This window comes from Spermophilus citellus, assembly GCF_964194105.1.
Source record: "Spermophilus citellus genome assembly, chromosome: 2".
Classification (NCBI taxonomy): domain Eukaryota; kingdom Metazoa; phylum Chordata; class Mammalia; order Rodentia; family Sciuridae; genus Spermophilus; species Spermophilus citellus.
Genome location: NC_138183.1, coordinates 64,857,500 through 64,875,491, shown reverse-complemented (window position 1 = coordinate 64,875,491; position 17,992 = coordinate 64,857,500). Strand labels below are relative to the sequence as shown.

General features: G+C 33.7%; 1 protein-coding gene across 4 annotated transcripts in view; it reads right to left on the bottom strand.

The window, feature by feature from the left end:
• Nucleotides 1–17,992, bottom strand: part of BRD10 (bromodomain containing 10) — a 90,235-nt gene that overhangs the window by 43,652 nt on the left and 28,591 nt on the right. For all 4 annotated transcript variants that reach the window (XM_081282048.1, XM_081282046.1, XM_081282047.1 and 1 more), the window contains one exon: nucleotides 2,346–3,763. In XM_081282048.1, the coding sequence (XP_081138174.1) occupies nucleotides 2,346–3,763 (1,418 nt within the window). The remainder of the gene's footprint in view (nucleotides 1–2,345; nucleotides 3,764–17,992) is intronic.

The following is a 17,992-nucleotide window of genomic DNA, read 5'->3' as shown; positions in this document are numbered from 1 at the left end:
GCAGACCTCTAATTTGCAATACTTCCACTTTAGCCTCCTTAGTTGCTGGTATTACAGGTGTATGCCACCGAACCTGGCTATCCATATATTTTTTCTGTAGAAATTTTGTGTTTGATTTTATGGGGGGTTACTAGAGCCCTACTGGGGATGTTATTTAATATACCATATACATCACAGTACCCTGTGAAATCTGAAGATTTTTGAATTTCAAAATGAAATTTTGAAATTCTCAAAATGCACTGTGAACCTGTACTAATACACAATGTGAATATGTAAGAGGTACATTTTTCACACCTATGATCGTGGGAGCTCACTTTTTAAAAAGGCTGTGAGAAAGGAAACACTGTATTAGATTAGAATATATGTCCTAAACTGACTGCAAAACAGGTCACTACGTCTCAATGCCTAATCAAGGTGTATAGGGCAAACCCTCAGAAAGACAAGTGGTCTGAAAATTATGTAAAACAAATGTACTATCATTACTCTTTGAACACTTTATTTAATACTGTTATATTAGTTAAGAGTTACTTAATATCTGATGACAAAAGGGAATAGGACTATGCTCACCCCATACTAATGAGCAAGGGAAACTATTTGTCAGATCCAAATATTTTAGTCACTGAGGGCTTGACTTTCTAAAATTTGCTCTGAGGATAAAATGAAAGTATACAAACAAGTGCATAAGATTCTTCTATTTTATGCACATAAGCCTTCTCTATCCAACCACACAGGCTCAGAGGGGATATATAAGCATTTGCTACATTTGCCTTTTGAGTATTTTCATTCACTTGTCTATAACTGAGCATGAAAAGCCCATAAATTTTCTCTCCCAACACCCTGAACTTTGATTTTAAAGAATGTAACATTTTATTTGCTTACAATATAAATTTATTTTAACCCATTGTTTAATAAGCATTTTTATGGCCTTTTATAATATGTAGGAGATATCTAGCCTATCTTACACACTGACATAAGTTATAATTGCCTTTGAATACATGAATGGCAGTATAATAAACATTTAACAAAAGGTGACAATGATATTAATAAAACAATACTATAAACTTTTATATTTTTAAAAAATTTCAAAATTTAAAATATTATTTAATGTGTTAGAGACTAATATTTCAAAGTGAACTGGCAAATCAGGTCAAACTAAATTTATAAAAATCTAGTGGATTACTTGTATAATTTAAAAGGCTTATTTTTGAAAGCTACTTTAAAAAACACTAACATTTTATCACCTGTGTTGACATGGAACACTTTGAAATTTTCACTCCAACAAATCAAGCTTATTTTTGGTAATAAATTTTATAGTACTTCTTTCCCAATGATTTTACTATATGCATGTTTTAAGATATACTGAAGTATAGTTAATGATTTAAGTAACTACAGTACAGCACTAACTATAGTAGCCTAACAAAAGCTCACTCACTCATCTGCCAACTCTGTATCAAACTGTTGTCAAATTTTAATTAACTCTGCTACTTTAGAGAAGGAAAAAAAGCCCCTGAAATCCACAAATACTGATGAACCACAAGTCATTTTGGGAAACAATTCTTATTTTTTCCCCAATAAAGCCAACTTTTTACAAAGGTTAATAAAGTTGATCAGTTGCTTTTGTCTGTCCTCATGATGAGACATAAACTGATTCAAAGACAGACAACAGGAGAAACAAAAGCACTGAGTACAGAAACCAACCACTGAAGAATGATTTTTGTTGTTTAAATATGCTGGTGACAAGTATATAGGATATTTAAGTTTGATGAAAGATTTATGAATTCTTTCACATATATTTAATGCCTTATTGATATAATTTCCTTCTTATAGTTCATATTTTTTGGTGTATTTTTTATATACCAAAAAACAGATGCTGAAAACTGTATATGGGAAAAAACAGACTCAGAAAGACAGTCTGGCTACCCTAGTTTGTTAGTTGTTATGAATCTGAGTCCTGGGAATGATATCTTCTGATAGCAGTGTTTTTCCTACTACATTTGTACTGCCCTTAACCTAGGAAAAAACCCCAAACATTTACTATAAGCAATGGGAAGCACTGCAGAGAAACTGATGAAAATTTAAAAGTAAAAATATAAAGTCCAAATGTGTTCAAATTCAAAGTGAAATTAAAATGTACTATATCAATTTTTTTTGTTAGCATATAAAAATCTTTTCTAAGACTCTGGGTTTTCTAATCATGGAAAATAAAACAACAACAACAACAAAACTTGACCCTCACACAAATACAAATGTGCATTTCATTCTGCAAAGCAGAGCTTCCATGATGTGTAACTGAAAGAACTGGAATTACACTTAAATGTAATTCTTACCCATCTGTGTTAGCTTACCAGATTTGTGCTTCTTATGTTTTGCTTTCTTTTTGATGATGAATAGCTTATTCTGGATCTCAGGTTTATAAGACTTGAATGCAAGAGAATGAAGACCTTCACGCTTTCTCTGTAAATTTTCATTCAAAACGTCTTTCAATTTCTTTTTTTTCTTTTTCTTCTTTTTTGCCCTCATTTTAGTTAGTTTGAGTTTCTTGTGGCTCTGCAGTGACTGCTCTAATAAAATATCCCTTACAACCTTATGGCAGTTAATTTCTGGATGATCAATGTGACTTCCATTTATGTGTATTTGGCAAGATTTTAGAGCATTTTCTTTCAATGGAGTGGGTTCAGTCTTTATTTTGGAAGTTTCACCATATTTTTCCTGATTTTCTATAAATCTTATTTCACCTGGACTAAGTGGCTCTCCAAAGCCAGTAACTTCCCCTGGACTCCCTGGTTTTTCCAAATTTTCTTTACAACAATCAGTTTTTTTAATTTCACAGGGCCTGTGAATTCTCATTTCACAGTTGGACTTTACTTCCATTTCAACAGAGATGTCATGATTATCAAAGTTCATTTTAGCAGGGCAGCAAGCTAGATCAAAATTAATTTCCTGCTCTTTCTTGAAGGTAGAAGGCAGGCCTTCTCTACCACACTTATGTTCTCCATTACTTGTACTAACATAGTCACACTTGAATTTCTCCAGTTTAATTCGAGGTACTCTTTGTATTTTAATGGGTGGAACTGGAAATTCTGGGGCCTGAAAAGGTCTCTGTTTATAAATCCGTACATCTGCACCACAGAACTGTGGAAAATGTACATAAGCGTTCTCCAAATAATCATAACCAAGGATAACTTCTCTGCATTCATGTATAGGCTGTCCAAGCACAGCATCTTGAACTTCTTTTTGTGTTTCATAAACAAAGTCACAAAGACCCTTAAGTAACCACACTTTTTGGTAGAAAGGTAGTTCGTGAAAAGGTTTTTCTTCCAATGGATTAACTTCTCCAAGAACTTTAAAAAACTGAGGACACAACCCAAGTTTTTCAGCACAGTTATCAGGATTTTCAGTCTGTCCTACAGCAGTGTACCACTGCTGCACTTTCTGTCTCAGTGCTGCTTCCCAGGCCCTATAAGGCAAAGTAGGTCTTCGATGTAAGGTAGGTCTACGATGGGGAGGACTTAATAGAGAAGTCATTATTTTTGATAGAAAAGCATTACACTGAGGCATCAGAAGACAACGTTCCAATTCATAAAAGACTATTTCGGGCAAATTTAGAATTTGCTGGGCTAAACAAAGGAAATGCCCAATGGCTGGAATTTCCCACATGTTCTCCATAGAAGTTGGTGCTGCTTGAGCTAGAAGTTTTCTTTCCCATTCTTCTATTTCCTTTTGACAAGCTTCTTCTGCTTCTTTTTTTTCCTGCTCCCGAAGCCTAAAGGAAAATTCAACAAATTATACTGTTACTTAAAGTAGAAAGTAATATGAAACATTAAATTTAAATTAGGTTATAATTTATCTTTAAATATTATATCTACCAATATTATATACAGGGAAAAAATAAAATTAATTATTAAGAAAATACAATAAAATTTGGGAAAAAAGGCTATAAACTATGTAGTCTTAAAAACTGAAATTATGAATATTACATATAAACAGAATATGTCAGAACACAACAAAGCATCTACTTAACAAATAATAGTAATAATGAAAATAAGCAAACATTGATCAAGGAGACACGGTATTGCAAAAACAAATAACTTTTTAGATAACAAGATTATGAAGGATGTTTTCCTTTAGAAGTTTCTTTACTTCTTAATTAAAAAAAGTAAGCTAGATGAAAATATAAGTATATATTTTTATTATCTTAGATTAGGCAATATTTCTTAAATATAACACCCAAACATAAGCAAGAGAAAAAAAAAAGTACCTAAATCGGACATCATCAAAACTAGAAACTTCTACTTTTAAAAGATAACATTAAGAAAGTAAAGAAGACAACTGACAGACTGAAGAAAATTTTGTAGATCATATATCTAATAACAGACTTATTTGTAGAAGGAGAAATAGCCCAATTTTAAAATGTGTAAAAGAAACATTTCTACAAAAACATAAAAATGATCAAGCACACAAAATGATGCTTTCAACATTGCTATTCATTAGAGAAATGCAAATCAAAACCACAATGAAACATCACTCTATATCCACTAGGATGGCTGTTAGAAAAAATATAACAAGTATTGGTGAAGAAATTGAAAAACTGAAGACCTCATACACTATATATGGAATAGGTGTTTTGAAAAACTGTGTAGTTCTCCAGAACCTTAAACATATATTTATCATGTGATCTAGCAACTCTACTGGTACAGGTATACAACCAAGAAAAATGGAAACATCTGTCCACAAAGAAACTTGTACATGGTGCTGCATCCTGTACCACCAGAGAAATGAAAAGTTGTATGGCAACTGTGTACAATGAATCAAAATGCATTTTGCTGTCATATATACCTAATTAAAATAAATTAATAAAAAATTGTATATGGATATTCACAGTAGTATTCTTCTTTTTCTTTTAATATTTTTTTAGTTGTCTATGGACATTTGTTTTATTTATTTATATATGATGCTGAGAATCAAACCCAGTGCCTCACACATGCTAGGCAAGCACTCTACCACTGAGCTACAAAACCAGCCCCTCACAGTAGTATAATTCTTAATAGCCAAAAAAGTGGAAACAAATCAATATCTGACATTTCTTATACTATTAAGACAAATACATAGTAAGAACACTACTTTAGCAAATATTGAGAATTTCTCTCTTATAGAACAAGCCAACTTTTGTGGTTTTGGTCAGGAGGTCATATTATAACTACTTTGCTATTAGATACAAGGGACAGCCTTATTTCATTACCTAAGATTAATAAGGAAACTTTTAGCAGTGACTTTGATATATAAACAATGCTAAACATTCCTAATAAAATTTGACTTTTAAAAAATCTGCTTTCAACTTTGAAAAATTTTACTTTTTACTAATGGGAGCAGTAAGAGACTGGTAGAATTTGGCTTCTCTCATACACAGCTGGGATTCTAAAAGCCCATACACTCAGTAGATGGTTTTATTAGAAACAATGTTCCTTCCTCCTGTCCTCAACTAGGGAACTATAAGGAAAATTGTGTCTACAATAGAAGTGTTGAGTGAGAAACTAAAAAGAACTTCTAGAAAAAATTTAAAAATTATAAGAAAAAAGAGAACAGATTTACAGTTAACTCCTAAATAACAAATAGTGGAAGCTACCACACAATGGAATACCTTTAATATAATTAGAAAATACTGTCAAGATAAATTTCCATTCAGAGCAAAAAATCTTCTAGATTTTTTTTGTAGTTGCAAATGGATAGAATGCCTTTATTTTATTTGTTTATTTTTCGTGGTGCTGAGGATCAAACCCAGTGCCTCATGCATGCTAAGCAAGCGCTCTGCCGATGAGCTACAGCCCCAGCCCCAGAGCAAAAACATCTTTAAAAAATAAAGATAAAAATATTTTCAGACAAAAAATTAATATTTGTAACTAAAAGACCCCTTATGTAAGAAATTCTAAAGGATCTATTTCCAGGGAAGGACACGATCTCTGACTAAAGAGCAAAGAGGAGAAGAGAAAAAAAGCTGTAATATATGTTAAACTACATAGACACAACATTCAATAATGATAGAAATGTTCAGTTTAAAAAACATTACAACAGCAAACCAATGGATGAGAAATGATTAAAGTTGAAAGCATTTCAAGGTCCTTCTATTAATCAGGAAGACCTAAAAATATTGATTTCAGACTTTCATAAGTTAATAATGAACGTGAATATTTCTAGGGTAGCTACTAAAACAAAAGACTTAAGGACATACTCAAATTAGTAGAGATGGGGACATGGAAAAAATAACAAAAGGTAGTGGGAAGAGAAAAAATATAGGACAAATGAAAAGAAAAAGATAAAGCAGTAATCTTTTAAAATAATGACGAGGATACAATAAGAAGAAGCAGGGGTAGGAATGTGGTTCAGTGGTTAAGTGCCCCTGGGTTCAATCCCCAGTACCTGCCCCCAGAATATAAATAAATGTTTTTTTTAAATAGGTCATACAGATTTTATTAAGATATTTTATTAAGATATTTATGAAAACCTTATGCCAAGAGACAATTTTTTAAATATTTTTTTATTTGTAGATGGACACAATATCTTTATTTTATTTTATTTTTATTATTATTATTTTTTAATGTGGTGCTGGATCAAACCCAGTGCCTCATGCATGCTAGGCAAGCACTCTACCACTGAGCCACAACCCCAGCCCCCCAAGAGACAATTTAAATGGATAATGTTTTTGAAAAACATGAATTAACAAAATTGATATAAGAATGAAAATCTGAATAATCTTATATCTAATTAAAAATTACATAATTAAAAATATTCTTAACATAGAAAAATTGAGGTCATCAAGACTTCACTGCAAAATTCCAATTTCAGTTAATGAAATTATTAGAAACAAAACATAATATAAATAATATTTTAAAAAGCAAAAATAGGGAAATATGAATCAAGAAATCACCAGAATGGTCTAGGTAGATCCTAAAAAGAACTCAGAGAAATAAATGTAATCACAAAAACAAAAACAACCCAATTAGATGATTAAGTAGCTAATGTACACAGGAAAAGGTTGAGTTAAAAAATTTTCCAAAAATTCAGTGCAAAAAAGTCAAAAATATGGGACATAAAGAAGAAATATTAAAATCAAAACAGATTAAAATCTAACAATCAATTGGAGCACTAGAAAATAGGAATAAAGAAGAGCGGTAGGAGGATACTGATGATGGCAATATTTGAAGAGAGAATGGCTGAGAACTTTCCAGAACTAATGGATACAAATCCTTGATTCAAGAAGTCCCCCAAAATAAGTTAATTAAGAATGCCATAGCCAGGCACAGTGGCACACACCTGTAATCCCAGCAGCTCGGGAGGGTGAGGCAGGAGGATCACGAGTTCAAAGCCAGCCTCAGCAAAAGCAAGGTGCTAAGCAACTCAGTGAGACTCTGTCTCTAAATAAAATACAAAAAAGGGCTGGGGATGTGGTTCCATGATTAAGTGCCCCTGAGATCAATGCCTGTATCAAAAAAAAAAAAAGTCACATTTGGGCCCCATGATAATAAAACATCAGACAAAAAGAAAATCTTATAAGCCCGAGAGGAATAATAGACAAATTATATACCACACATTACAGACAAAACTGAGAGACTACCAATAGCATCAAAATAAATCAGAAACATTAGAAGAGTATCTTTAAATGCTGTGTTAATATCATTATCAAACTAGAATTGTATAATCAGCTAAAGTATCATTCATGGGTCAGGGTAATTTAAAAACATTTATTTCCAAAATGCACACTCATACATTGAATTGCTGGTGGGACTGCAAACCGGTGCAACCACTCTGAAAAGCAGTATGGAGATTCCTGAGAAAACTTGGAATGGAACCACGCTTTGCTCCGGTTATCCTACTCTTTGCTGCTGAGGGCCATTGCCAAGTAGGAATGACGCATCAAAATTTCCTTGCCAGCGTACCCCATGTTAAATGGATTTCGCTGTTGACAGTGCATGTAAGGTGATCTTGCTCAAGGACCAAGGCGGATCCGGGTTTAGAGCTGATCAGGTTTGAGGAAGTATCCCGTCCTTGGGTTTAGGGCGTTCCCGGTTTAAGACAATAGGGGTTTTAGGGAAATTGGAGGTTGAAGATTATTGCTGCCGGGATTAGGGTGTTCCTGCTGCTTGTTCCCGTGGAGTTCTCGTGAGATTCAAATGGGATATTGGAAAAAAAGCCTCGTGGAGTAGGTGAATTGGGCGGGCAGAACTGGATTTCCCCAGAACGTGTGTGTAGAGGCCGGTGTGAGTTCCGGAATAAAGAATTGCTGTTTGAATCTACAAGGTGTGTGGTGGCTCGTGATCTTGTGCCCAGCCAAGACATTGGCACTTTGCTATATACCCAAAGGACTTAAAATCAGCATACTACAGTGACACAGCCACATCAATGTTTATAGCTGCTCAATTCACAATAGCTAAGCCATGGAACCAACCTAGATGCTCTTCAACAGATGAATGAATAAAGAAAATGTGGTGTATATACACAATGGAGTATTACTCAGCCATAAAAATGAATGAAATTATGGCATTTGCCAGTAAATGGTTAGAACTGGAGACTATTATGCTAAATGAAATAAACCAATCCCCCAAAAACAAAGGCTAAATGTTCTCTCAGATATGGGGATGCAGTAGGGAGCAGAAACAACAGAAGTTCATTGGATTAGACAAAGGAGAATGAAGGGAAGTGGGGATGGAAATAGGAAAGACAGTAGAATGCATTGGATATAACTTTCCTATATTCATATATTGAGCCATGACCAGTGGCTCCACATCATGTTCTACTTCAAGAATGAGATTCTAATTAGAATAATCTATACTCCATGTATAATGTCAAAATACATCATACTGTCTAATGTCAAAATATATCCTGCTGTCATGTATATCTAAAAAAAATACAAAAAATTCCCAAATACAACAAAATAACTTCTACAGTGTCTTCTGCTTCTACCCAAGATCAAATCAAATTTGTTCTCTCTTGAAACAAAACAACAAAACCCCAAAACAACAACAAAAAAGTAAAAACAAAAAGCCAGGCAAAATACACAAAAACTGTTTTTCAAGAACCTAAACATCAATGACACAAAGCTGACTAAAACACCAATCAATAAAATTGATAAAAATGACCTAAGAAAACAATAACAACTAAACAAGAACAAAAGCATTAAATAAAGGATAGTGATTTCTGAGAGATGAGAAATAGACAAGGTGAGTCTTTCAACTGCCCCAGTCTAACATTGCCCTAATAGAGTTTCCAGGCCATGAAGGAGAACGAGAGGGCAACCAGGCAAAGCCCCATAGACCCTCTGAATTGAGAAGCCAAGAGTCCAGAGAAACCAAAACAGTCTAATACTAAAGAGAAAGTAGAGATGCAAAAGGGCAAAAGGGGTCTGTACCTCTGGAGTATCCAGAGTACTGATCAGTGCATGCATGTAAAGAGACAGAGAGAAAGAGACAGAGAGACAGAGAGAGAGAGAGAGAGAGAGAGAGAGAGAGAGAGAGAGAGAGAATATGAATGAATGAATATATATCCAAAGCAAGGTGAGGGAAAAACATACAAAATATTGGAGAACATAGTGCCTGTTTGCACAAGCTATACCAGAAAACTAGACTCACAAGTCAAAGAGGTTGGGTAGAATATTCAGGATGGCTGTGCCTTGTTAGTAGAGAATAATTAGATTTAGACTAAGAATTGCTGTGGGGCTGGGGTTGTGGCTCAGTGGTAGAGCGCTTGCCTAGCACATGCAAGGCCCTGGGTTCGATCCTCAGCACCACATATAAATAAATAAAATAAAGGTATTGTGTCCAACTACAACTAAAAAATAAATATTAAAAAATAAAAAGAATTGCTCTGAACACAAGTAACAAATTATAAAAGACCCCAAATTATTAAACTGTTTCCAAGTAACAACTGCATTCCAGAGAAAAATCCATGAAGACTTACAGGACTTCCAAAATATCCAGCACTCAGAAAGGTTAAAATTTATAATATTTGATTATCTAAATCAAACTATCAGGCATATAAGAAAGCAGCAATACATGACTCTCAATGAGAAAAAAACAGTCAGAACTGACCCAGATGTCAGAATTAGCAAATAAATTAAAGTAGTATTAATTTGTTTGCTCATTAATTTGTTTGATTAAAGTAGTATTTTGTAAGGCCAAAAAGTTCACTTAGAAGATATTTAGAAAAACACCCAAATTGAACTTTTAGAGGTAAAAACTGTAGTGTCTGAGATTTTTTAAAAAATGGAATAATGGGCTGGGGTTGTAGCTCAGTGGTAGAACACTTTCCTATAGAATTGGGGTTTGGATTGTGGCTCAGCGGTAGAGCGCTCCCCTAGCACGGGCAGGATCCGGGTTCGATCCTCAACACCACATAAAAATAAAGGCATTGTGTTGTGTCCATCGACACCTAAAAAATAAATGTTTTTTAAAAAATGAAAGAATATTAGTCAAGTGATTTAAAGTTCTTGTTTAGGTTAGAACTACAGATAATGTACATCTTCCCATGAAACAGAGTTTCTCTCTGCTTTATATAGAGAATCGTAGAAATTTCATTGGTACAAGTCAAGTGTCCACATCAGAAATGCTTGAGACAGGAAGTATTTTTGATTCTGGAACATTTGCATACCTGAGAGAGATCTTAGGGATGCAATCCAACTCTAAACATGAAATTCATTTATGTTTCATTATACCTTATACACATAGATTAAAGGTAATTTTTTTTCTTTAAACCCAGGGCCTCATACGTGCCAGACAAACTCTACTACTGACATACATCACCATCCCTTTTCATTTTTATTTTGAGACAGGGTCTCACTAAGTTGACCAGGCTGACCTTGAGCTTTCCATCCTCCTGCCTCAGCAAATTCCACCAGATGTGGAATTTTCCTTTTGTGGTATCATGTCAGAGCATTTTGATTTTTGAATCAGGGATGCTCAACCTATTAAGGAATACCAAATACTAGAAAAGATACAAAGAGTCAACAGTAAATAGGGAAAAGGATAATAAAAAATCATCTTAAGCTTCTAAAGGCAATGCACAATGATTGATATCAATATCTTTCTGCAAAAGTGAAAAAGTAACTAATTATTGGGGAAGAAAAAGTCAGGGCAAGTTGGAGCAAAAGAAAACTTTAATGGACTTGTTTTTGCCTAAAGCAGTAATAAGCAACCTTTAAGCATTACAGATTAGTGACCTGGTAATTTCAGAAACTAATCATGTGATAGATACACGAAGAACATAAAGAAGAGTGAGAAAATAAATTCACAGACTTTCATAGAAGGTCAGTGTAAGAGCTAGAAATACACAGAGTTTGCCTGTAGGCCAAGGTTTAGTACCAACTGGCTTATTCTTGGAAAATGAAGACTATTAATCAATGATATAAATACACATTCTGTTAGGTGCCTGGAAGGACCATGACACAGTTGAATTGTGATGCTGGCATCTATGTGCACTGTCTAAAGTTATGTAAGGTCTGCTACTCACACTGCTGTGTCTCATAAACTGTACCTTTCAAGGAAGAAAGATGGAATCTAGCCTTAGATTACAGGTAGTAAAGAGGTGTGAGAAGGAAAAAGAAAGTATATGACTGGTATAGACCAGCAAGGCAGAACAGCCCTTTGGAAATAGGCATATGGAATCGCTCCTGATCCTCAACAGCATGGGGATGTAATAATTTCACTTCCAAAAGTCCTTTTTAGAAGACAGATTTCAAATGAATTTTAACACAAAGTGTAAAAAAAAGAAGTGTTAGTTTACTAGCCTACTTTTGTTATACATTGCAGCCTCTTTAGTATCTAGAGACTAGATTATTATAAAATTAAGATTCATTTGTCTAGTACACAATATACAGAGGAAATGAGCTCTCAAAAAATGAGAAGCACCATCCTGGTGCTCCTGCTTGGAGAGCATTTACCCATTACTATGTAAAATAATAAGAGAAAGTGTGATTAGGTTATTTTGGTCACACATAACTTGGCAGGCACACTGCTAATGGGTGAACAGCTTTGGGGAAAAAATTGTTTTAAAGTCTTCTATCAGTTTTATAAACTTTTATTGACCATTTACCATGTATGAGGATACAAAAAAGTGAAAAACTATGGACCACATAAGAGAGTATAATCTAGAAAAACAAAATCCACAATAATCCATTAATTGAGGAAACAATACAATGCAAGCAAATTGGTGGCATAAAAAATGAAAGTAAGACATTTATGTTTTCTAAAATGCGTTATACGTACTGTTATATTTTAGGCAAATCAACCATTCATGTCAAGTTTGTCATGAAGAGGTTTCTAGTTAAAACAGAAAAGGAATTTAAAGATTATTAAGGAACTTATAGAAGCTCTGTTAAGGGTTAGAGAAACAAATTTACAAGACGTGAAGACAAAAAAATCTCAATCATACTCAGGAACTTCTCCAGAAAAAATTAGATGGCCAATACTATTTAGTACCTCTGATACTAAGAACCTAGGACAACCACAAGCTTCTTCTACCTTCATCTTCATCAAAAGACAAACTCTCTTGCCCATTATTGCCACCTGATTGCTTCTATGTACTTCCAAGTAAGAAGTATTTGTCTGGTTATGTGCTTCTACTTTAGCTGTGAGTGGGTATGAAAATATAAAGGTTTGGCATCTCTTTTGTGGTGTCAGGATTTGTAATAAGGGAAATCACCAAAAGGTATGAAAGCTATCCAAAGTGCTGAGCGGGCACAAAACACAAATGTCTATTTCATTAAGTCACTGTTATTATTGTGTTATACAGGTTCTGGAAATAAATCACTTAATTATAGCTAGCTTTTATTTTCCAAAAATATATGTCACTTATTGTCTTAACACCAGTGATTTCCAAATGAATAAAGTATCAGTAAGTTCATATAAACGTAAAATAGAGTATTACAAAATACACAAAATTTCTGATTATCCAGTTTTATAAAAATTAATAGTGAATATATCCAATATTTTAAGATTTTTTTATTGGTTCATTACAATTTGTGCAATAGTGGGCTTTGCTGTGACACAGTCATACACACCTAAAATTTGGTCAAGAAGTTTCTAGTTAAAAATTCCTTATTACCTCTTCTTTCCTTCCCCTCCTCCTTCCCTTTGGTCCCTTTCCTCTACTCTACTGATCACCCAACTATTTTCATGAGAAAACTCCCCTCCTTTTTTCTCCCTAGCTTCCCATATGGGAGAAAACATACAACCCCTGACTTTCTCAGTCTGGCTTATTTTGCTTAACACAATACTCTAAAGTTCCATCTATTTTCCTGCAGGGGACATAATTTTGTTCTTTTTTAAGGCTGAGTAAAATTCCATTGTAGATATACATATTTCCATAGAGGTTGTACTAATTTACAGTCCCACCACAGTGTGTATGTGTTTTGCCCCCCATATTCTTGCCAACATTTATTATTTGTATTTTTGATGACTCCCATTCTGAATGACATGAAATCTGTGTAGTTTTGATTTGCATTTCCTTGACTGCTAAAGATGTTGAAGACTTTTTCACATATTTGAGAAGTGTCTGTTTAGCTCATTTATTGATTTGGTTATTTGTTTTTGTTGCTTTTGATGGAGGTTTTTGAGTTCTTTATATATTCTTGATATGAATCATCTGTTGGAAAAGTAGCTGGCAAGGACTTTCTCTTATTCTCTAGATTCTCTCTTCATGCTTTTGTTTCCTTTCTGTGCATAAGCTTTTTAACTTGATGCCATACCATTTGTTAATTTTTGGTATTATTTTCTCAGTTTTAGAGATCCTACTAAGGAAGTCATTGCCTGAACCTATATATGTTGGAGTGTTGACCTTATGTTTTCTTCTAAGAGTTGCAAGTTTCTGGACTAATTCCTAGGTCTTTGATCCATTTTGAGCTGTCTTCTGTGCAGGGGGTAAGAGAATGATTTAGTTTCATTCTTCTATAAATGTATAACCAATATTTCTGGCACTTCTCTGTTAAAAAGACTGTCTTTTCTCCAGCGTAGGGCTTTGGAGCTTTTATCAAGGATCAAATGACTGTATCTTTGTGAGTCTATCTTCCTTTCTATTCCATCCGTCTATATGTCTGTTTTTATGCTAGTACTATGTTTTTGTTACTGAAGCTCTGAGTAGGATAATTTGAAATCAAGTATTGTGATGATTCCTGCATTGGTGACTTACTCTTAGAACTGCATTGACTGTTTTGGGTCTTTTATTCTTCCATATAAATTTTTGGACTGTTTTTTCTAGTTTTGTGAAGAATGCTATTGGTTATTTTGATGGAGATTGTTCTGAATCTTCATAACGCATTTGGTCATATGACCATTTTGAAAATACTAATACTGCCTACCCAAGAGCATGGGAAGTCTTTCCATTTTCTATCTTTGTTTTCTTTCTTCAGTGTTCTGTAATTTTCATTGTAGAGGGTTTTCACCTCCTTGGTTAATTTTATTCCTATTTTTGCTTGAGGTATATGAATTTTTTTCCTCCTAAATGTCTTTTTCAGTGGATCAATTACTGTTGCATAGGAAAGCCACTGATTTTTGAATGTTGATTTTGTATCCTGCTACTTTGCTGAATTTGTTTATTAGTTCTAGAAGTCTTTTGGTGGAGAGTTTTGTATCTTCTAAGTATAGAATCATCATCTGCCAACAATAATTTAACTTCTTTTCCTATTTGTATCACTGTTATTTCCTTTTCTTGCTCTGGTAAATTTCAAGCATTATATTCAGTAAATGTGGTAAAAGTGGATATCCTTGTTTTATTCTTAATGTGAGAGGAAATGTAGTCAATTTTTCCCATTGAGTTTGTTTTCAGTTTGTTGCATATAGCTGTTATGACATTGAGGTAAGCTCCTTCTATCATTAGTTTTCTTCAGTGTTTCTATCATGAATGGGTGCTGAATATTGTTAAAAGCTTTTTATGTACTCGTTGAGATGACTGTGTGATTTTTTCCAGTGATTCTGTTTGTGTGGTGAACTACATTTATTGATTCGCATATGTTGAACCACCTGTGCATCCTTGGAACGAAATCAACACTATAATGAGGTATAATCTTAATGTGTTATTGAATATGGTTTGCTAATATTTTAGTAAGGATTTTAAAATCTATGTTCATTGGTCTATTTTCTTTTCTTGCAGTGTCTATATCTGATTTTGGTATCAGGCTTCACAGAATTAATCTGGAACTGTTCTACACCTTTCAACTTCATGGAATAATTTGAGAAGCACTGGCATTAGTTCTTCTTTAAAGGTCTGGTAGACTTCAGCTGGGAATCCATTTGGTCCTGGGCTTTTTGTTGTTGTTATTGTTGGAAGGCTTTTTTATTACTTCTTTGGTCTCACTGCTTGCTATTGGTGTTTAAGTTTTCTATATTCTGTTGGCTCAATTTTGATGATCATATGTTTCTATAAATTTATCCATTAGACTAAACTGTTGAACTTCAAAGATTTTTTTAAAATAATTTACTTTTGGGTTAGTGCATGCTCAGATAATCAGCTAAAGATTAATAGATGCCCTGATATTTATGGAGTTCCTTCCACTTGTAAAATATCAGTGGGGGAATTAAAGAATTATCTGAGACAAAAATAAAGATAAATAAATAAATAGAATTGTCAATAGACCATAAGGAAATTAAAGTGCTATATTAAAATTTTTAAATCTGTAAGAAAATTACTCAGCTTGCTTTTTTTTCATTTTAAAAAAATTCTAGCTCTAATTTATTCTACATGCTTGTTTTTTAAAAATTTTAATTTATTATATATGACAACAGAATGAATCAATCAGCTTGCTATCTTGATCTTAAATTTTTAAGGGGTTTTAACCTATTTAGCAAAAGGAAAACTTATTCTCTCACTTCTTATGCCAAAGAGTTTAATTTAAAAAAAAAAAAAAGCTAAGTCTAAAGCACAACTGTAGTAATTTTAAGATCTTTGGCACTCTCCCAATTTTCCAATATGATTTCAAAATTTCTTTTCAGATCCAAATGTACATCTACATTCTCAGCTAGTCTCTGACTTGAGATTGCTAGAATTGATAGGTTAATAGAAATTTAGGTGCCACAACAAAATACAGGGTAATTATAAATAATATATGCAGGGAGGCTTTGCCTAGCATTCCCATATATCAGACCACAAGTTACTGCCTAGATGTCAGATTCTTCTGAAGTCAAAAGAGAAATCTTGGGATAAGCTCAAAAGACATTTACTAAATTGCATATACAAATTTTAATATACAAGTTTTAAGATTTTTAAGATTACATTTTCAATTACAGAAGAAAAGCATGCTCATTTTAGAAAAATTAGAACATACTGGTTAAAAGAAAATGACAGTTTTCTATTTTATATGTACTTTTATATTTTATATGCACTTTTATGTGAACTCCAAATTTGGATGCATATAAAATCTAGAACACTTTCTTGGCATTGAAGAGAGGGAAAGAAGACCACTATGGCAAGAATGAAGGACAGAATGACATAAGGCAAGATTAGAGAGATAGAGAGAGATCAAAATGTGAAAGTAAGGGCTGGGGATGTGGCTCAAGCGGTAGCGCGCTCGCCTGGCATGCATGTGGCCCGGGTTCGATCCTCAGCACCACATACAAAGATGCTGTGTCCGCCAATAACTAAAAAATAAAAATATTAAAAAATTCTCTCTCTCTCTCTTTCTCTTAAAAAAATGTGAAAGTAAGATCTTATAAACTAAATTAAGGCATTAAAGTTTCTGTATGGTTTACTTTGTTTTAAGGAGATGCTACATTAATAGGTGAGTGGAAGATCACATTTGCATTTCAAAAAGTTTACTCTAGTTTTAATGTGGAAAATAAGACTGGAATGAGGCAAGCATGAACACTGTTAAACCAATTAAGTGAAGATCACAGACATCTAAGTGAGAGAGGAAGGAAATAGATGAAAACAGAGAAGACAAAGAGAAGCATGCATATTGAAAAGAGATAAAAGAAATAAAACTGTCCAGAGTTGAGGATAGATTTGATAAGCATATGAGGGAGAGGAATATGTCAAGAATGAATACCAGTTTTCTAACTTGCACAATTCACTGATGGTGGTGCTATTGACCAAGACAGGAAGCACTGCAGTAGTCTTAGAGGAAAACCCTATTCACAGTTAATTTTAGATATGATAAATTTGAAGAACATATCTGTACTACATATCTTTTGTTTGCCTCCAGATCTACTCTCCATCCCCTTCACTGTATAAATTTTTCTGTCTCAATAGGCAACCTCATCCTCTGGCTTTCCTTGAGTTCAGTCAATGGAAAGCCCTGGCAGGTAATCAGAGTCAGGCAGAAAAAGTAAGGTGAAATATTTATTCCTGGGTTTCCTCTCTGTGAGGCTGCCTTGGGCTGTGTCCTTCAATAGAAGGTATCCTCTCAAAACAAGTCTTTGTTTCTCTCTCCTGGGTAGCAGTAACTATTCCCTCTGTTTATCTTGGTTAGCCTCATCACTTAATGTTCTGCTATATTTCAACTCCTTTAAAAATAAACCTTGAATTATTCTAAATTGAATACATGTTTTCTGACAGATGTGAGATACTAATATCCCATCCAGAGAAGACAGGCAACTAGGTCAGAAACTTAATTAAAGGAAAAATTTGGGCAAAAGACATGTCTCCGTGGGGAAAGGAGACCCTAGGACAAAAAAATGAAATGTGGCAACATTTAGGCAGTTAAGAATCAGATGGAACTAGACAACAATGGCGCCTATGAGTAACTGGAGTTAAAAAGTTCAATGATTCATATATTTTTGAGAAAAAGAGTAGCTATATTTACTCTTCAAGTCAAGGATGCATTATAAGACAGTTTAACGCTATAATTTATTGAACATTTTATACAAAACACATGTGATGATAACTACATTACCAATACAACTTCCTCACAACTCTAAGATCACATTATTTTGGCAACATACCATAAAACATTAAAGAAGATGTCATAACCATATGATTACCAGTATGACACACATATACTCGAACAGACATATTG